This window comes from Saimiri boliviensis, chromosome 19, assembly GCF_048565385.1.
Source record: "Saimiri boliviensis isolate mSaiBol1 chromosome 19, mSaiBol1.pri, whole genome shotgun sequence".
NCBI lineage: Eukaryota > Metazoa > Chordata > Mammalia > Primates > Cebidae > Saimiri > Saimiri boliviensis.
The window spans coordinates 20201429-20223475 of NC_133467.1; the positions used below are offsets into that span (position 1 = coordinate 20201429).

Sequence of the window (22047 nt, forward strand, 5' to 3'; positions counted from 1 at the left end):
AGGACCGCAACCCACACACAGATCACTGCTGAGGTCCAAGCGCCCTTCAATCGGCCCGCGAATGCAGAGGATTACGGGGAAGGAATTGAACGAATCAGTGCTGAGGTGCCGCCGCCATGATTACTAAGGGCGGAAATTTGAGAGAAAGCTTCGCGCCGGTAGAAAAACTGACGAGCAACCGAGAGGAATTGGAAAGGTTGGCGATAGTCGTTAAGTGGCTCGGCCTTGCCCTCAGTTAAAATGGCAATTTTAGTTGCTTCACTGTTAACGGAATAGGCGGGGCGCCAAGGAGGCTTCCTGCGTGGGGCCGCAGGGCGAGTCGGGAAACTATTTTAAACTCTAGAGGCGGTGGAGGGCCGAATTGCCGTTTCTCCATGGCGTAATTTCAGAGCTGGCCTGGGCTCTGACAGGCTCATCCGGAGTGGGACGGGTTGGGACGCACTGTCCTTTTGCCCTTCTCCCTCCGCGAGCAGAAGCTGACTCCGCTGGAGCGAGGGTCGCTGAGCTGGGTGAGCGGAAATGTCCCTCCCAGAGTGAAGTCGTAAGGCCCGCCCCGCGTCTGAGGGAGCGGAGGTCTTCCTGGGCGCGGTCGTGTCTCTGGTGAACTCACTTGCTGTGGAGCTAGAGGGAATTTGCGAGAGCCAGAGGTCACTCTGGCATCTCCCTTAGCTGTCATTTTGGCGTTTTTTGTTTTTGTTTTTGTTTTTTTTTCCTTCAGGGGATTTCAGTCTCGACATGGTTTTGTAGCCGGACTTTGAAGAATGATTCGTGAATCCCGAATGGGTGACAGCGTCATTACGGCATTTTATTGGTAAAGATGCTTTGTATTGGTCTAGGAGCTGCTTTAAACTTTGCGTTTGCCCTGTTGTGTGGTCATTATCTTCACAATACTTGTGTGTTGAGGTGTGTTTACACTACGTGCTTAACACCTGGCTAAGTATTGGCACTGGGGCGGTTGGATTTAGATGTTGGTGGCAATGTGGAAAAGTGTATCAAGTCAGAGCCCTTTCAGGGACTAACCACAAGAGAAACAAGAAAGTTTTCCTTGTGTGCTTCCACAATTGCAAGTGGAATTGGCAAGAGAACTAGCTAGCCCTGCCAAGCTCTGCAAAACTCCTGATGAGATGGCACTTGGAAAATGGATAACATGTGGTCACACAAATGGGAGTAGGGAAGTATTTTTAATTGGCGATAAGGTGAATAAAAAGGCAGGAAGAGCAGTAGGGTCATCATCTGTCTAGAGTAGGGTGTGCACGTTTGCGTATCGGGCAGTGATTCTTAACTTTTTAAATAATTGTCTACTGAAACTTTCTTCACTCCCACTCCCGCCCCTGCGCCCCCCACCCCCAACCTCCCAGTGTTGTATACAAAAACCTTAGGGGGATTGTATGCAGAATTTTGTATTTTGGAAAGTCTAATGTCCGTGGATCTTGGGGTAAGAGCTGAAGTAGTAGAAAATGAACCTGGATAGGAACAGATACAGTACTGCCTTGAAAGCCAGACGGAGGCATTCTGATTCAACTTCATATAGACATGTGGGAACTGTTACGGCAGCGTCTCAAGCAAGGTAATGATAAGATAAAAGTGGTGACTATGGAAAGACTGATAGTGAAAGGGGCTAAAATTGGGAACAAGATAAGTGGCTATAATTGAGAATGAAAGTGAAGCCCACATTTAAGAGGACAAGTATATATCTTTTAAAGAAATATGTCAGAGGCCAGGTGTGGTGGCTCATGCCTGTAATCCCAGCATTTTGGGAGTCCAAGGCAGGCGGATCACCTGAGGTCAGGAGTTCAAGACCAGCCTGACCAACATGATGAAACCCCATCTCTACTAAAAAATAAAAAAATTAGCCGGGTGTGGTGATACACACCTGTAGTACCAGCTACTCAGGAGGCTGAGGCAGGAGAATTGCTTGAACCTGGGAGGTGGAGGTTGCAGTGAGCCAAGATTGTGCGCCACTGTACTGTAGTGTGGGCGACAGAGTAAGACTCTGCCTCCCCTCTCCCCCGAAAAAAGAAAAAAAAAATATATGCGAATTTGATGATAAAGTTAATAAAGTTAGCTTTTTAGATGTAAAAGTGATGTTGAAGGAAGAGTAAAAGATGATGAAAGTTTTTTTTAGTGGGGGAAGAAAATGAAAAGGAAGAATGGAATTATTACTGAGCAAAACAGAGTACAGTAGTTGGCAAAAAAAAAAAAAAGTTTATGAGAATTCCCATTTCAGGTTCAGATGATTCACCAGATATAGGAGATGGTGTCCAGGGGAGATACAAGTAAGAGGACCTCTTTCCGATTAGAAGGAAGAGTATTGGGACAATAACATGTTGAGTTAAGATATATTTATAACCTCTTGATTGTTGTGCTGGGCAAAAGTACACATTCTTGAGTGTAAGTTGAGAAGGCAAAATAAGTATAAATCATTTACTAATCTTTAATTCATGGATTGGGCTATTTTATTTTACCTTAACATTAAATACTCAATGAACATGTTTTCTCAAAACCATCCCTCTTAGTGCTAATAGTCTTTTTCTCACCTAGATTTATTGCTACATTTTGTAAAGTCACCTAGACTTTAAAATGTTTTTGGAAATCATAGCATTTCTCTTTTAAGGAGTCAAATTCAGCAGGGTGGCCGGGCGCGGTGGCTCAAGCCTGTAATCCCAGCACTTTGGGAGGCCGAGGCGGGTGGATCACAAGGTCAAGAGATCGAGACCATCTTGGTCAACATGGTGAAACCCCGTCTCTACTAAAAATACAAAAAAAAAAATAGCTGGGCATGGTGGTGCGTGCCTGTAATCCCAGCTACTCAGGAGGCTGAGGCAGGAGAATTGCCTGAACCCAGGAGGCGGAGGTTGCGGTGAGCCAAGATCGCGCCATTGCACTCCAGCCTGGGTAACAAGAGCGAAACTCTGTCTCAAAAAAAAAAAAAAAAAAAAAAAAAAATTCAGCAGGGCTTATGTTGCCTCATAATTGATCCCTATTTAAAAGGCAATGTGAAACAACATGTAGTTAAGTGCATTCATTGCATAGTTAGACTGTCTGAATTCAGATCCTGGCTCTTCCACTCCAACTGGTTGACTTTGGCAAGCTACTTAATTTCTCCAACTTTCTGTTTGTCAGCTGGGAGCATGATCTACTTCGTGGGGTTGTTTGAGGATTCAATGAGAAAATATTTATAAAGGGCTTAGAGGAGTACCTGAAATATGATGAATGCTCAATAAGTGTTAGTGATTATTGTACCAAGTCACAAATTTGAGGGAAACATTCTGTGTAAGTAGGACTAATTAAAATTATCTTTGAAATAGGTAATTCAATATGCATTTAAAGCTAGGACACTTTAGAGTAGCTGTTATTTAAATTGTGTGGTGGCTGGTCCGATGGTAGTGAGTTATCAGAACTTACTAACATTAGTGTCACTAAAGTTGGTATACAACCCCCCACTGCTAAATTTGACTGGCAAAAAAAAAAAAAATTGTATGGTGTCTGGTGTAGTGTGTTCACCACCACAGTGAAGGTACAGTTCCATCACCACAAGTAATTCTTGTGTTGCCTTCTTATAGTCACATTTATGCCCCTCCTACCCTCTTCCCCATCCCTAATCCCTGTCAGCCACTCATCTGTTCTTCATTCCTTTAATTTTGTCATTTAAAAAATGTTGTATCTGTGAAATTTTAGAATATGTGACCTTTTTAGCTTGGCTTTACCAAATGTTGCATGTATCAATAATTTGTTTCTTTTCATTGCTGAGTATTGTTACATGGTGTGGATGTACCACAGTTTATTTAATAGTTCACACACTGAGTTGTTTTCAGTTTTTGGCTATTATGAATAAAGCTACTATGGACATTTTAAAAAACAAACTGTGTGGTATATGAACTTGCTCTGGACATTATTTGAACTTTAAGGACAAATAATGCTACATATTTTGTTTATGTATTTATTTATTAATTAGAGAGGGTCTTACTCTGTTGCCCAGGCTAAAGTGCAAACAAAGCTCACTGAAGGTTCTAACTCCTGGGCTCAAGCTGTCCTCCTGCCTCTGCCTCTGGAGTGGCCAGGCTAAATCTTTTTGTTTGTTTGTTTTAAGAGATGGGGTCTTGCTATGTTGTCCATGCTAGGATTACATGTTTAATTTATGGAGTTTTGTGCAAGATATAAAGAGTATCCTATTCTGACATATTGAAATGGAAGATACAGGTTGAGCATCCCTAATTAGAAAATCTGAAGTCTGAAATGCCCCATAACCTGAAACTTTTTGAGTGCCGACATGTTGCTGGAAGGAAATAACTTTTCAATAATTCCTTTTGATGCAAATTGTATTTTAATTTTGTGTTTCTTTTTTTTCTTGAGAAGGTCTGAAATTCAGTGGCATGATCACAGCTCACTGCAGCCTTGACCTCCTGGGCTCATGCAACCCACTACTTCAGCCTTCTGAGTAGCTGAAGTAGGGACCACAGGCATGCACCACCACACATGGCTGGTTATTTTTTATTTTTTGTAGAGATAGAGTCTCACAGTGATGTCCAGGCTGACCCCAGACTCCTGGGCTCAAGTGATTCACCTGCCTCAGCTTCCCAAAGTGTTGGGATTACAGTCATGAGCTACCATGCCTGGCCCTAATTTTAAAGTTCTATGAAATACTTCTGTTTACTTTAACCAATACTTGTTTAACAAGTAAAGGGCATGCAGCATTGTATTTGGGTAATTAAACATGAGAAATATAAAGCATAGTTTCAGTGAAAGAAGGTTAGTTTTACTAGGGATACAAGAAATGCACACTGAAAAATGGTACAAGGAAGTATATAAACAGGGGCTAAAATGAGTGGTACAGACTGGGTGATTGAGGAAAGCTATGTATACTGGTATATCTTCAAGGATTTTGTAGAACATTCTTGAGGGATTTTTTTAGACTTACTTAGAGATGAGAGCTCATTCAGCATACACACACACACGCACACTCTGATTCCAGAAATGAGCTACTGATAACGGGTAACAGATATGTCATAACCTATGTGTTTCATAGGTATTTCAGGACCAAGAGGTTAAAAAAAACCCTAGTTTGAAAGGAAGTGAAATTTCTAGCATGCTCTTAAAGGAGGTGAGATGGGAAAAGGACGCTTAAGATAGGGAATACAGTTGAGAAGCAAAGCCCTGAAGATAAGAATATGTTTATGTCGTAGGTTGGAGAGAAGAATTATGAGGATAAGGAGAAGCTTAATTAGAAAGACCCAAAATACCCAGCAGAAGAGTTTAGGATTTGTCTTTTTACTGTAAAGGTTTTTGCTCAGATAACAATAAAGGGCTATTTCTGGGAAGAATGGATTACTCTTACATATGGAGAACTCTTAGTTGTGGCTAAGGAATTAGCTTTGTGAAAGGATGACAGATTCTTGAAAGAAAAACTCAGTAGAATGTGCTTAATGACTGTATGTTAAAGAATGAAGGAGAGGACTATATGAATTTAAGTTAGGAAATTGACAAGAATTTGAAAATGAATCAGTTAGCTTTTGGAAGAAGGAGGAAAAGGAGTTTGAATTTAGTTTTGAACATATACTGTGTTTGAGGTATCTGTAAGATATTCATAAAAGTGGGCTCTAGCCAATGAGTTTGTGTTTCTTTTTTTTCTTAAGAGGGTCTCGCCCTGTCTGTCACCCAGGCCAGAATTGAGTGGCATGATGACAGCTCACTGCAGCCTTGACTTCCTGGGCTCATGCAATCCTTCTACTTCAGCCTCTTGGTTTAAAAGTCAAAACTGGGGATAGGGAAGGGAGAAGAAAGAAAAAGAAAGGATTCCTTTATAGTGAGGAGAGGAATCAGTGAAACTGTGAGCATGGATTAACTTTTTAGTGCTTATAATTCTGGTTTTATTTCTTCTTTTGTAGACACACCATGGATTCTTATGATGTATCAGAATCAACTCCTAGACAAAGTACATCCTCAAGGCCTGAAGATTACTTTATAAGTGCCACTTTCCTGCAGAAACGATTAGAATCAGTTAGGAAGCAGACTTCATTTATCCCGCCTTCACCTCGAAGGAAAATTCCCCATTGTTCACAGTTACAGGTATGCTTTTTGTGTTCCTTTGTGTTAGTCAACAATTGAGGGTATCTGTGAACAAAACATTTCAATTTTTGTAACTATAGTATTCTTAGTATCTTCTTAACCCCTCAGCTAATAAAATAAATGAGAAGCAAAGAAACAGTTTCATAACTATCACTGCTACCTCTTTTATGTCTTTTATTTTTTATATTTTTATTTATTTACTTATTTTTAATTTTCAAACATAGAACCCATATATACCAGGAGTTTTTATGTGCTTTAATCTCCTTTAATTGGAATCATGTCCACCCTATTCTTTTTTTTAACTTTTATTTTAAGTTTAGAGGTATATGTGCAGGATGTGCAGGTTTGTTACATAGGTAAATGTGTGCCATGGGGGTTGGTTGTACAGATTATTTCATCACCCAGGTGTTAAGCTTAGTATCTGTTAGTTATTTTTTCTGCTTCTCTCCCTCCTCCCACCCTCCACCCCAATAGACCTCAGTGCTTGTTGTTCCCCACTATACGTCCATGTGTTCTCATCATTTAGCTCCCACTTATAAGTGAGAACATTTGGTTTTCTGTTCCTTTGGTAGTTGGCTAAGAATAATGGCCTCCAGCTCCATCCATGTCCCTGCAAAGGATATGATCTCGTTCATTTTTATGGATGCATAATATTCCATGGTGTATATGTACCACATTTTCTTTATCGAGTCTGTCACTGATGGGCATTTAGGTTGATTCCATGTCTTTGGTATTGTGAATAGTGCTGCAGTGAGTATACACATGCATGTATCTTTATGGTAGACTGATTTATATTCCTTTGGGTATATACCCAGTAATGGGATTGGTGAGTCAAATAATATTTCTGTCTCTAGGTCTTTGAGGAATTGCCACACAGTCTTCCACAATGGTTGAACTAATTCAGACTCCAACCATCAGTGTATAAGCATTCCTTTTTCTCCACAAACTCACCAGCATCTGTTATTTTTTGACTTTTTATTTTTCTCCACAACCTTGCCAGCATCTGTTGTTTTTTACTGTTTTCATAATAGCCATTCTGACTGGTATGAGATGGTATCTCATTGTGGTTTTGATTTGCATTTCTCTGATGATCAGTGATGTTGAATTTTTCTTCATATGATTTTTGTTCTCATGTATGTCTTCTTTTGAGGAGTGTCTATTTATGTACTTTGCTGACTTTTTAATGGGGTTGTTTTTTCCTTTTTTTTTTTTGAGAGAGAGTCTCGCTGTGTCACCTATGCTGGAGTGCAGTGGCACAATCTTGGCTAACTGCAATCTCTGCCTCCTGGTCTCAAGCGATTCTCCTGCCTCAGCCTCCCAGGTGGCTGGGATTACAGGCCATCTACCACCACGCCTGGCTAATTTTTTTGCATTTTTAATAGAGACAGGGTTTCACCATGTTGACCAGGCTGGTCTGGAACTCTTGACCTCAGGTGATTCACCTTCCTTGACCTCCCAAAGTGCTGGGATTATAGGTGTGAGCCACTGTGCCTGGCCCATTTTTTTTTCTTGTAAATTTAAGTTCCTTATTGGTGCTGGATAGTAGACCTTGGTCAGATGCATGGTTTGCAAAAATTTTCTCCCATTCTGTAAGTTTTCTGTTTCCTCTATTGATAGTTTCTTTTGCTCTGCAGGAGCTCTTTAGTTTAATTAGATCCCATATGTCAATTTTTGCTTTCATTGCGATTGCTTTTGGTGTCTTTGTCATGAAATCTTTGCCTGTACCTATGTCCTGAAAGGTATTGCCTAGGTATTTTCCAGAGTTTTTATAGTTTTGGGTTTTACATTTGTGTCTTTAATCCACCTTGAGTTAATTTTTGCATATGGTATAAGGAAGGGGTCCAGTTTCAGTTTTCTGCATTTGGCTAGCCAGTTATCCCAGCACTGTTTATTGAATTGGGAACCCTTTCCCCATTGCTTTTTTTTTGTCAGGTTTGTCCGTAGTATTTCTTTGTCTTTAATGACACTGACATTTTTAAAGAATACAGTACAACATTCTTTTTTCTTTTTAAGTATTATGTTCCTCATTTTGTATTTGTCTGGTGTTTTCTCATGATTAAATTGAAATTATTATTTTTGGCTAGAGTACTGCATAGGTGCTGTGGTATCCTTGGGGAATCGCATCTGAAGGCACACAGGTGACATTAATTTTGATCAATCTGTTAAGAAGTTGTCCAGTTTCTTTAAGTACTTTTTTCCTCCTCTCTGCAACTAGGAAGTAGTTTGTGGAAAGACAACTTTAAGATAAGGCAGATATCCTGTTAATTGTCAAAATTTCTTCTTAGACTTGGTTTCCATTGATAATTTTTTCCTGATTCCATCTTTATCATGGTTACAAAATGATTTTCCAGCTCTAACACTCCCTCCATGTTTACCAGCCAGCCTTTGACAGTCTATTGTAACCCTTCTCTTCATTTATTTTTCTATTTATTATTGGTATGGGCTCATAAATTCCTTTTTTCAAGGATTTTTAAATTTATTGCTGAATTATTTTGGTATTTAAATTGACCCAGATTTGTCTGGTGACAACATGCTCTATTTTGATCATTCACAAACAACCCTGAAGGTATATAGCATGAATAATTTCTAATTTTACTGAAGCAGGAAATAAAATCCTATTCAATAAAAGGTTAGTGTATGGTTTTGAATAATTTAGCTAGGGGCCTGGGTGATCAGTCACTATCATTGTAGCTTTTTCTCTTGTCAGTAGTCTCATATCCTAAAGTATTGTTGAATATGTAGTATGAGGGATTAGACAAGTTTTGCTTTTTTGTGACAATTTTCTTTTTTTAAAAATTAATTTTCTTCTTAGAGATAGGCTTTCACTTAGTGCAGGTCCTCACTCTGTCACCAAGGCTGGAGTGCAGTGGCAGAATCATAGCTCACTGCAGCTTCCAACTCCTGGGCTTAAGTGATCCTCACAAGTATAGCTGGGACTGTATTCACATGCCACCATGCCTGGCTAATTTTTTTAAAGTTTTTTTTTTTAAAAAAAAAACTGGTCTCAGCCGGGCGCGGTGGCTCAAGCCTGTAATCCCAGCACTTTGGGAGGCCGAGGCGGGTGGATCACGAGGTCGAGAGATCGAGACCATCCTGGTCAACATGGTGAAACCCCGTCTCTACTAAAAATACAAAAAAAAAAAATTAGCTGGGCATGGTGGCACGTGCCTGTAATCCCAGCTACTCAGGAGGCTGAGGCAGGAGAATTGCCTGAACCCAGGAGGCGGAGGTTGCAGTGAGCCGAGATCGCGCCATTGCACTCCAGCCTGGGTAACAAGAGCGAAACTCCGTCTCAAAAAAAAAAAAAAAAAAAAAAAAAACTGGTCTCAACTATGTTGACCAGGCTAGTCTTGAACTCCTGGGCTCAAGCTATCCTCCTGCCTCAGCCTCCTAAAGTGGTGGGATTACAGGTGTGAGCCACCATGCCTGGCTTTCTTTGTGACATGAAAGAAATTTCTTTCTTCCTCATCTATGTGTTTAGGTTATAATAAAACAGTTTATGGCCCAGTGCAGTGGCTCCTGCCTGTAATCCCAGCACTTTGGGAGGCTGAGGCGGGCAGATCACAAGGTCAGGAATTTGAGACCAGCCTGGCTAACATAGTGAAACCCCATCTCTACTAACAATATAAAAAAATTAGCTGGACGTGGTGGCATGCACCTGTAATCCCAGCTACTCGGGAGTCTGAGGCAGGAGAATTGCTTGAACCTGGGAGGTGGAGGTTGCAGTGAGCCAGGATCACGCCATTGCACCCTAGCCCAGATGACAGTTTGAGACTGTCTCTAAAATAAAATCAAATAAAACAGTTTATAACGTTTCAATGAATACTTTAGTCAGAACAAACATTTTTGTCAAGGAGACAACTGTAGTGAAAGTTCTAAAAGGTTGTTGGAGCTGTGAAAACTATGACAGGAAGTATGGACTCTATAAAAAAATTCAGTTTGGAAGGAAACTAGGAACCTATATGGGGGCATGAAGACCCTGAAAAATGTCATGGGGCCAATACAAATGAAGTATTTTTGTTTTTAATGGTACTTGTGGTTCTAATAGAGCATGGCAAAAAATATTCCCAAGTATGTTTTTTTCTTTTTTTTAGACTAGTGCAGTAGTGAGAGAGGGAAAGAGTAGAACAAGGAGTTGGAAACAAGGAGTTTGATCTATAACTGATTGTGAACAATCAGTTGAGAAAACTCACTCCCTTTGGACCAGCCCCTGAGTATCATTTTATTTAATCTGTTGAATTGGGCATGGTGTCATAGAGTAGATTTATAGCCAAACAGTTTTTTTTTTTTTTTTGAGACAGAGTCTTGCTCTGCCACTCAGGCTGGAGTGTAGTGGCGAGATCTTGGTTCACTGCAACCTCTACCTCCAGGATTCAAACAGTTCTGCCTCAGGCTCCCTAGCAGCTGTGACTACAGGCGCACACTACCACACTCAACTTTTTTTTCTATTTTTAGTAGAGACAGAGTTTCACCGTGTTGGCCAGACTGGTTTCAAACTCCTGACTTTGTGATCCACCTGCCTTAGCTTCCCAAAATGCTGGGATTACAGGCGTGAGCCCCTGCACCCAGCCTAAATCATTTTTTAAATTACTTAAAGCTAATCAAATTAGATACTTTAGGAATAGTTACTATTTTTGAAATCTATAATTTGAAGTTTCTAAAAATAAAACAACTTTTATGTTAAATATTTATTGAACACTTGTTCTAGATAGCATTGTTCTAGAGAGAACTAACTAGACAAAAATCAGTGCTGTCGTCAAGCTCATACTCTAGTAGAGAAGACAGAGAGTCAAAATAAAAAAAAAATTACAAGAATATAATGTTGGGTAGTGGTAAGTGCTGTGAAGAAAAATAAAGCCAGGTGAGGTGATACAAAAACTGGGATAGGTGCAGGTGCTACTTTCAATAGAGTAGCCTCTTGGGTTACATTTGGGCAGCAAACTTGAATGAAGTGAAGAAACATGTCACGTGAACACTTGGGCATTCTAAAGAGAAGGTACATTCTAAAGAGAAGGAGCTGCAAAAAGTCCTGCAAACTCATTTGGTTGGAGTGCAAAAATCAGGTACCCAATAATTGATTTGTATTAAATTTTTTTAATGCTATATTAAATTCTTACCAGTGTTTCCTAGTTTTAAACTTACTTTGTCTTTTTTTTTTTTTTTTTTAGGAAGATGTTGACCCTCAAAAGGTTGCATTCCTTCTGCATAAACAGTGGACTTTATATAGTTTAACTCCCTTATATAAATTCTCCTATAGTAGTATCAAAGAGTATTCTAGACTTCTGAATGCTTTTATTGTTGCTGAAAAGCAAAAAGGGCTTGCTGTGGAAGTGGGAGAAGACTTCAACATCAAAGTGATTTTTTCTACTCTCCTAGGAATCAAGGGAACACAAAAGGACCCTGAAGCATTGCTTGTCCAGGTATAATACGTAAACAATACTTGCTTCCTAGGGGAAAAGAATCTGCATTTTCTTTGTTTGGAAATTGTTGTGGTATTTTCTTCTGTTTTAAAATTTTTAATTTTGTGATTTATAGTGTATTTTGGGTCTTGTTTGACTAAACTAATAATTAGATCTAATCAACTTAAATTTTTTTCATATATATGTAGTTTGTGTACAAAATCATGTTTATTTTTAAAAACAGGAAATACATAAATACAAAAAAGTTAAAAATTATAGTTTAGCATTTTGGTATATATGTTTGGTTATCTGTATATATAGTCTTGAAATTGGGGTTGTATTGCCCATACTTTTGCATTATGACATTTTTACTAATATTGTAGACAATTACTCATATCATTAGGAATTCCATATTTTTGTGGTTTTTACTGGGACTAAATTTCTAGAAGTAGAATTTTAGTATAAAAATATATAGTATATCATTAAATATTGTGATCCTTCATGCCAGGTTACTCTCAGAGATGTAATATTTTAAGGCCTGGGTGCAGTGCAGTGGCTCACTCCTGTAATACCAGCACTTTGGGAGGCCAGGGCAGGCAAATCACCCGAGCCTAGGAGTTCAGCACCAGCCTGGGCAACCTGACAAGACCCCATCTCTACAAAAAATACAATAAATAAATACATCTGGTTTCTTCATCAATCAAGATAGTTCTGTTGCTCTTACATACTACTTATAGGAAGGAATATAAAATGTTGCATTTCTTTCTTTTTATTTGAGACAGGGTTTCGCTTTGTCACCCAGGCTGGAGTGCATTGGCATGATCTAATCAGCTTAGGAGGTTTACTGCAACCTCCTGGGCTCAAGTGATCCTTCCACCTTAGCCTTCCAAGTAGGTGGGACTACAGGTGCATGTCACTACACTCGGGTAAATTTTGTATTTTTTTTTAGACAGGGTCTTGCCGCGTTGCCCAGGTTGGTCTCAAACTTCTGGGCTCAAGTGATCCACCCTCCTTGGCCTCCCAAAGTGCTGGGATTACAGGCATAAACCACTGCACTCAGCCTCAGATTTATTTGGTTTATTATTCATGCCTGCTGCTTCTGTTTCTTTTGAGCTAACTAATTTTAATACTGGATAAGGAAATTAAGTTCTTAAACAGTTGAAAAGGACTGACTTTTTGTTTGTATAGATTAGGGGTCAGTAAACCATGGCCCGTAGGCCAAATCTGACCTGCTGCTTGCTTTTGTAAATAAGGTTTTATTGGAACATAGCCTCTTTTATTTACTTATGTATTGTCTGTGGCTGCTTTTGTGCTGTAACAGCTGAGTTGAGAAGTTGCAACAGAGACCATATTGCCAGCAGAGTCTGAAATGCTTATTGTCTGGCCCTTTACAGAAAAAATTTGCTGACCCCTGATATAGGGCATGGTATTGGCAAAGATCTCAAGATGTTCTAGGATTAGGTTTAGACTAAATAAGAGTGAATTAAATAAGTTAGTGGTATACTATCTTTTTTAAAAATTCGTAGAGGTAAGCTGTCCAAGGCTGGTATGATGCTTGATGAAATCATTAATAATCTAGGCTCTTTCTTCTCATTGGTGCATGGCTTTCATCCTAAAAGTTACCTTATGGTCTAACATAAGATGTCTCCAGCAGCTCTAAACATTATAGTCAAGTTCCCAGCAGGAAGTAGGAGAAAGATGGGAAGGACAAACAGAATCTGATGCAGAGTAAATCTTGCTGAGACCCAGTAACTTCTGTTTATATCTTAGTTGGAAGGGAGGCTAGAAAAGAATTTTTTTCAGTGGGTACTCTGCCAACTTAAGAGACTTTTTGAGGTAAGTTCTCACTCTGTCACCCAGGTTGGAGTGCAGTGGCACTATCTTGGCTCACTGCAACCTCTACCTCCTGGGTACAAGCAGTCCTCACCTCTCAGCGCCCCCGTCCCCCACCAAGTAGCTGGGACTACAGGCATGTGCTACCATGACAGGTTAATTTTTATATTTTTGTAGAGACAGGGTTTCACTGTGTTGCCCAGGCTGGTCTCAAACTCCTGAGCTCAAGTGATCCACTTGCCTCTGCCTCCCAAAGTTCTGGGATTGCAGGCATGAGCCATCTTGCCCAGCTGTAAAGGGACTATTTTATTGTGGAAGGACAAATGAATAATTGAGAGACAATTAGCAGTTTTTATCAAGTGAAGCAGCAGATGCACAGAGAGGTTTGTGACTTGCATGTTATCAGTCAAGCATATACCCTTGTGAGAATTAGAAATGACCTCTTGAATTCCTGGTATAGTGTTCTAATAGTTTTCAAATTAAATCTCATTTCTTGATAGGGTTACAGGACTCTTAGGTCATGAAAGTGTGATAAACATATCTAAACTTCTGGGTATTTGAGAGTCTTTGATAATTTCTTGAATAAGAAGGTAAAATATGGTAAAAGTAACTGTGTAAATGATCATATCTGAAGGGCTATTATACAAAGCTGTGATCTTAACCTTGGTTTGCTTAATGCTTGAACAGACTTCTGTGAGTATCTGGAAGGCATGTTTGTCGTGTAACTTAAAATTTAAAGTTTGAGAGGTTAGACAGTCAGCTAAAAATGTAATCAGAGATCCTAAATGATCTGCATGGATTGTCCAATGAGCCCAATCAAAAGAGATTAAAATTTTAGTAGGAATAAGTTTACTGCCTCAGTATAAGTTGGGAGAAATTTATCTATAACAGCAAATATGAATATACCGGGCTAGTTCATATAAAGCTGTCAACTAAAAACCAGAAAACTGCAATCTGCAATTACATTAACAGGAGTATAATCTAGGTTAAAGGTGGTGGTTTAGCCTTTAAAAAAAGGTCTTGCACTCAGACCTTTTTCCTCTCCTCCCTGAATCAGACCTATTTAAAGTAATGATGTTCACTGACGAATGATTCCTATGCAGAATAATTTCAGGGAAGAGTGACTAGAATAGTGAGAAAATGTGAAAGCATGTCATAGGCGGAATGGTTGAAGAAACTGGAAATGTTGAACTTAGTACTATATACGATAGGGACCATCAAATACTTGAAGGACTTTTCCTGTAGAAGGGAGATTAGATTTTATTATATTCTACATGCCCAAAAGGAAGAAAGCAGGACCAGTGGGTAGAAACCATAGGGTCTAACATATAAAAGAACATTTTAAGTTGATAGTCCTGCCTTGGGAAATACTGAAGTATTCCTCAATGAAAGAATTCAAACATGTTGGATTTTGTGACCTTTTACAGTTCTTTCTAAAGTTGAGGGTTTTTGTTTGTTTGTTTCAGGGTACTGTATCTGGTTATACCACATTGGTAGCTCTTACTTTGCATTTTGGTTACACCAAGATCTTATATCATGTTTCCACTGTTTAAGAATATTGGGGGCTGGGCATGGTGGCTCATTCCTGGAATCCTAGCACTGCCGAGGCAGGCAGATCACCTGAGGTCAGAGGTTCAAGATAAGCCTGGCCAACATGGTGAAACCCTGTCTCTACTGAAAATACAAAATTTCGCTGGGTATGGTGGTGCATGCCTGTAATCCCAGCTACTCAGGAGGCTGAGACTGGAAAATCACTCGAACCCAGGAGGTGGAGGTTTCAGTGAGCCGAGATCGCGCCACTGCACTACAGCCTGGGTGACAGAGTGAGACTCCATCTCAAAAAAAAAAAGGCCACTTATTTTGATAAGCCTTTTTAATCATTGGGGAGACTATCCTCTCTCTGTTTTTTCAAGTATTACATTGCACTGTTTTATTTTTAATGAACTAATTTTGAGAAGATGTAATTTAGAAGTAAATATACTTTTGAATTTAAGGAACCTGTTTACTTTCTTTTGTAGATTCTGTCAAAATCTCAATTGCCATCTGAGGATAGAGAAGGTAAAGTGCTGTGGACTGGCTGGTTCTGCTGTATATTTGGAGATAGTCTTCTGGAGACTGTTTCAGAAGATTTCACCTGTCTGCCCTTATTCCTTGCAAATGGAGCAGAGTCTAACACAGCCATAATTGGAACTTGGTTTCAGAAAACCTTTGACTGTTATTTCAGTCCTTTAGCAATCAATGCATTTAATCTTTCCTGGATGGCTGCCATGTGGACTGCATGCAAAATGGACCATTATGTGGCTACTACTGAATTTCTTTGGTCTGTACCCTGTAGCCCTCAAAGTCTGGACATTTCTTATGCAATACATCCAGAGGATGCAAAAGCTTTATGGGACAGTGTCCACAAAACACCTGGGGAGGTTACCCAGGAAGAAGTTGACTTATTCATGGACTGCCTTTATTCACATTTCCATAGGCATTTCAAAATTCATTTATCAGCCACAAGATTGGTTCGTGTTTCAACATCTGTAGCTTCAGCACATACTGATGGAAAAATTAAGGTTAGTTTGAACAATCTAGTTAAGTAATTTTTCCTTATTGCATGGTTTTAAAAATGTATGATGATTGTATTGTCCACATTGAAGAAACACATTTGAATGTATTCAAGACAATAGAGAGCCTTTATTTTATGCTTTATGGTTTACCAAACTCTTTACCTTCCAGATATAGCCTTACAATGGAAGGACACTATATGCTGTGTGCTTCTTTTTGGTAATAATATGAATTATTATTTTGTAGTAACTTTGAACCTTTCAAAATTGTTTCTCGTGAAATTTTGAAATAATGATCAGAGTAACAGAGAATGTTGTATGTTTGACCAAAATATATATATATATAGCCAGAAACATAGAACTAAGATGTCATCTTTATATTCTAGGCTTTTCTATCCTCATTGGGAAAGAAATAGTAGAGACATTGTTTTATTCTCTACAAAGTCATTTCTGATAAGAAGTATCAGAAATAAACTGAGAATTGGCTTCTAAAATATATTAAAATATACAGTCACAATATACATTCAGTAAATGTTTTGTGATCTTATCACTGTACTAAGAGTTTAACAGACCTTAAATTCTAATCTTTAGAGCAACCCGGTAGTTAGGTGTTTTTTTGTGGGTATTTTTTTTTTTTTTTTTGAGACAGAGTCTTATTCCATCAGTAGTGGTGTGATCTCGGTTCACTGCAACCTCTGCTTCCTGGGCTCAGGTGATTCTCGTGCCTCACCCTCCTGAGTAGCTGGGACTGCAAGCATGGAGCCACCACACCTGGCTAATTTTTGTATTTTTATCTTTTTTATTGATTGATTGATTGATTGATTGAGACAGTCTCGCTCCGTCACCAGGCGCCAGGCTGGATTGCAGTGGTGCGATCTCGGCTCACTGCAACCTCCGCCTCCCGGGGTCAAGCAATTTTCCTGCCTCAGCCTCCTGAGTAGCTGGGACTACAGGCATGTGCCATCACACCCAGCTAATTTTTGTATTTTTACTAGAGACGGGGGTGGGGGTTTCACCATCTTGGCCAGGATGGTCTCGATCTCTTGACCTTGTGATCTGCCCGCCTTGGCCTCCTTAAGTGCTGGCATTGCAGGCGTGAGCTACTGCACTCGGCCTACTATTTTTATTTTTATTTTTTGAAGTAGAGTCTCTCTCTGTCACTCAGGCTGGAGTGCAGTGGTGCGATCTTAGCTCACTGCAACCTCCACCTCCTGGGTTCGAGTGATTCTCCTACCTCAGCCTCTCGAGTAGCTGGGACTACAGGTACCTGCCACCATGCCCTGCTAACTCTTGTATTTTTAGTAGAGACAAGGTTTCACCATGTTGGCCAGGCTGGTCTCGAACTCCGACCTCAACTGATCCACTTGCCTTGGCCTCCCCAAGTGCTGGGATTACAGGTATAAGCCACCATGCCCGGTTAGCTAGGTGGGTTTTTTTTCTTTTTTTTCCTTTGAGATGAAGTCTTGCTCTGTTGCTCAGGCTGGTGTGCAGTGGCACTATCTTGGCTCACTCCCAGATTCAAGCAATTCTGCCTCAGCCTTCCAAATAGCTGGGATTATAGGCGCTCACCAGCAGGCCTGGCTAATCTTTGTATTTTTAGTAGAGCTGAGGTTTCGCCATGTTGGCCAGGCTGGTCTCAAACTCCTGACCTCATGATCCACCCGCTTCGACCTCCCAAAGTGCTGGATTACAGGTGTGAGCCGCTCCGCCCAGCCAGTTAGGTGTTTTAATCCATATTTTAACACAAGGAAACTGAGGCCAAGATAGGTTTAAATGACAAACGATAGTTTATAAGAGGAAGAATCAAGATTTGAACTCTTATCTCTTAGATCCAAGAAGTCAGTACTGTGTCTTTAAGCACTCTATTCATGCTTTTCAAACTGGAGGTCACAGTGCAACAGTCGGTTGGGAAATAATTTTGATGGGAAGAGACCAACATTAAAAAATGAAAAAGGAAAGAAATAGAAACTATAAAAATGAGTGGTTTGTTTTTTGTTTTAAAGACAGAGTCTCACTCTTTCACCCAGTCTGGAATGCAGTAGCGTCATTATAGTTCACTATAACCTTGAACTCCTGGGCTTAAGTGATCCTCCTGCCTCAACCTTGTGAGCAGCTGGGACTATAGGTGTATAGCACTACACCTGGCCTTTTTTTTTTTTTTTTTTTTTTTTTATTGAGATGGAGTTTCGCTCTTGTTACCCAGGCTGGAGTGCAATGGCGCAATCTTGGCTCACTGTAACCTCCGCCTCCTGGGTTCAGGCAATTCTCCTGCCTCAGCCTCCTGAGTAGCTGGGATTAGAGGCACACGCCACCATGCCCAGCTAATTTTTTGTATTTTTAGTAGAGACGGGGTTTCACCGTGTTGACCAGGATGGTCTCGATCTCCTGACCTCGTGATCCACCCGCCTCAGCCTCCCAAAGTGCTAAGATTACAGGCTTGAGCCACTGCGCCCGGCTATTTTTTAATTTAAAAAATTTTTTGTGGCAACGAGGTCTCCCTTTTTTGCCCAGACTGGTCTTGAACTCCTGGGCTCAAGTGATCGTCCTGCCTTGGCCTCTTAAAGTGTTGGGATTATAGGGATGATCCATTGTATCTGGCCAAAAATGAGTTTATTGCATGTGGTAAACTTAATGAATTAAATTCAGAAACTACACCAATATTCGTTGATTATTCAAATATCAATCTGCTTTGTTATAATTAACACTATTCTAACTTTAAGTGTCTTCTTTTTCTTTTTGCAGATTCTGTGTCATAAATACCTTATTGGAGTGTTAGCATATTTGACTGAACTGGCAATTTTTCAGATTGAGTGAGGCCTTATGTGGACTGTAAGTTACAGATTATATGCTCTTTTCTTATTGACTACTTGCCTAATTGCTGTGCTGAAAGAGACTGCAGGAGAAATAGGCATCTATCTCTTCATCTGTTTTCCCCACCATGCCTTTGGAATTGCCAAGATGGAAGCGAAGAAGGATCTAGAAGAACAAAGAATATGGTAGTAGATGAGCCACAGTCAGGTGCCCATGTTCTAATCATGATGATCTGGCATGCCACTCTCAAAATGCTGAGTTGTTAATTTCTTGTCATCTTTAAATATGTCTGTATAGGCTGTGCTTGGTGACTCACACCTGTAATTCCAGCACTTTGGTAGGCTGAGGTGGATGGATCATTTGATGTCAGGAGTCTCAAACTAGCCTGGCCAACTTGGTGAAAATCTCTACTGAAAATACAAAAATTATCTGGGTGTGGTGGTGCATGCCTATAATCCCAGCTACTGGGGTGGCTGAGGCAGGAGAAATGTTTGAACCCAGGAGACAGAGGCTGCAGTGAGCCAAGATTGTGCCACTGCACTCCTGCCTGGGCAACAGAGTGAGATTCTGCCTCAAAAAATAAAAAAATAAATAAATATAGTGTTTATTGTGTTTAAGCGCTTAGGATTCAAATGAGATATATCTAATGGATATTTCTGATTTGGGTCTTTAAAAATCTTTAAAAAGCATTTTAGACTTGCATTCAGAAAGAACTGTCTTCTAAAGACATTTTCCTAGCCATTTCCCTGCAGAGAACTGGCAATCAAAATATCCTCAAAAGGGAACTAAAGATTAATATACACATTGTTTTAGCCATGAATATGCTTCTGTTTTAAATACAGTTCAACTCCTGTTGCAATGTTGAATTAAATGTTTATTTTAAAATGAAGCAATGTGCTTATCAATGTCTCGATGACATCTTTTAATTAATATCTCAGTAGTGGAAATTGGTAGGCTTTTTCTATTAACACAGGGAGTACAGACTAACAGTAACATAGAATCATACGAATTACAGAGTTCAAAGCCACCTGTGAGCCTCTTTTGAGGTCAGAGATTATTTAACCTTCATGTCCCAGTTTAGCATAATGCTTGGTAAATATCTATAGATTAAATCAGTTTTAATCAATTCTTTCTTTTTACAGATGAAAACTCTGAGATCGAGCAACTTAAGATACTTGCCCAAGATGTTTTATCTAAATCTCCTTTTTTTACTTACTGAGCATAAGATTTTCTTTTACTTTAGAAACAATGTTTTAAAAATCTTGAATGAAAATAACTTTAATAGGCTGTCATTCTCAAAAAAAAAAAAGATTACTGGAAGGGGATATTATTTCAGATATACTAGGAGCAGCAGAGGTAATGGGGAAAGCATGGGTTTTGGAGTCAGACATTCAACTAATATTAAATTCCTACAATGTGCTTAGAATTGTAATGGGTAATAGGAATACAGCAGTGAAGAAATGAAAGAAAGGTCTCTGTTCTGAGGAAATTATATTCTAGTGAAGTAAGGCAAAAGGTAAATAATTTCAGATGGAGACAAATGCTATGAAGAAAGTAAGGCAGTGCAGTATGAAAGGCATATGCAGTATAACTACTTCCATACAGTAGTCAAAGAAGGTCTGTCTGAGGAAGTGACCTTTGAACTGAGTCCTGAATGATGAGATGGAACTAGCCATGTGAAGATCTGAGGAACAGTGTGCTAGGCAGGAGAAACCTTGAGATAGGTAAGAGTTTGGCTGCTCTGAGGAATAAAGGAAGTTTTTTGGCCAGAGCATAGTAAGAGTGTATCGCATGGTATGAGATGAAACTGAATAGGCTGTGTGGCAAAGACTTCTTCCATGGCATAATATCTCCCAGTTTTTGGCCAGGGCACCTAGCTGGCCAGAATAAAGATGATATTTTCCAGCCTTCCTAGTAGGTAGGTATAGTCATATGAATAAGTTCTGATCCATGGGATACAAATTGAAGTAGAGCTTCCAGGAATCTTACCTATAATGAAAAACAGCTGGCATGTACCCCTTACTCCTTTTCTTACTTTTCCCTTCTTCCAACTTTGCTGCCTGGAATATTGATATTATGACTAGTACTACAGCTATTCTCTTAGGTCATGGGGATGAGGAGCAAGTCCTAGAGATGACAGAGCATGGCTTGGGAGGAGCTTGTGCCCTGGGGTTTTCTTGAAGGTAAACTCCAGAGACAGTCTTCCTCTAGACTTACTTGTCAGAGAAACAAACCTCTATCCTGTTTTAGCTGTTGTCATTTTGGGTCTTTCTTGGTCATAGTCAAACCTAATCCTAACTTTATACGGAGGCAGGAGCTACATCATCTGTTTTTAGAGTGTGAAGAGACTGGATTTTACTCTAAATGCAATGGGAAGCCACTTAAGAGAGTAATATGATTCAATTAGTATTCTATAGGATTTTATAAGATATGAGGGAGAATGGGTATAGGTAGATAAGAGTGGAAGAAGGGAAACAGTTAAAAGGTTATTGCAAATAATGTAACCCTAATGGAGAAGAAGTTAGCAATATTGAACAAAATTATGTGTGCAGTCACCTTTTGATTAGCAATTCATCTTCTAGGATTCTGTCTTAAAAATTCACTGGCAAAAAAATACAAAACGAAGCACATATAAGCTTACTTATTACAACAGTATTTGTAATAGAAAGACTAAAAACAACTCAAATGCTCATCAGGCCTAGTATAGCTGCAAAATGAATTACTACTATGCAACTATAAAAAGGATTGGGGAAGATATCTCTTTACTCTCATGGTATGATCTCCAGGATATGTTGTTATGTGAAAGAGCAATATATGTGGACAGAGTGTAGAGTATGCCACTTTTTATGTAAGGAATGAGAGAGATATGAGTGTGTATTTCCTTATGCTTTCAAAAAGCAATGTAAGGATAAACCACAATCTTATAAATGTATTTACTTATAGGGAGAAGGAAGGAACAGGGTAGAGGAGACAGGAATGAAAGTTAATTTACCTGAATGTTCTTTTTTGATAGTTTAGAACCATGTAAGTGTTTTATATTAATTATGAAACAAAATTAGAAGAAAAGGAAAAAACAAAGCAATCCTTAGCAACTAAAACAAATGAGCCTAACTATATTAAGTTCATAATCACACAAATTTTTTTTGTTCTTTTTTGAGACAGGATCTTGCTCTGTCCCCCAGGCTGGAGTGCAGTGGCACAATCACAGTTCACTGCAGCCTTGACCTCCCTGGCTCAAGCATCCTCCAACCTCAGCCTTCCAAGTAGCTGAGACTACAGGCATATTGCCACCATGCCTGGCTAATTTTTTAATTTTTTTAGAGATGGGGTCTCCCTATGTTGTTCAGGTTGGTTGCAAACTCCTGGGCTCAAACAGTCCTCCTGCC

The 22047-nt window shown here is 39.5% G+C and overlaps 1 protein-coding gene across 2 annotated transcripts; it reads left to right on the forward strand.

Moving 5' to 3' along the window:
- Window positions 1-174: 174 nt before the first annotated feature.
- On the forward strand, window positions 175-19831 carry CENPL (centromere protein L). Of its 2 annotated transcripts, XM_039460057.2 has the most exons (6): window positions 175-509; window positions 719-811; window positions 5886-6066; window positions 11235-11486; window positions 15317-15859; window positions 18593-19831. In XM_039460057.2, exons 3-6 carry the CDS (start codon window positions 5893-5895, stop codon window positions 18662-18664), a joined length of 1041 nt encoding a protein of 346 aa, XP_039315991.1. In that variant the 5' UTR covers window positions 175-509; window positions 719-811; window positions 5886-5892; the 3' UTR covers window positions 18665-19831. The 2 variants fall into 2 exon arrangements, with proteins under 2 accessions (XP_039315991.1, XP_074246227.1); XM_074390126.1 differs by lacking the exon at window positions 719-811 and having other exon boundaries at window positions 340-509.
- Window positions 19832-22047: the final 2216 nt, after the last annotated feature.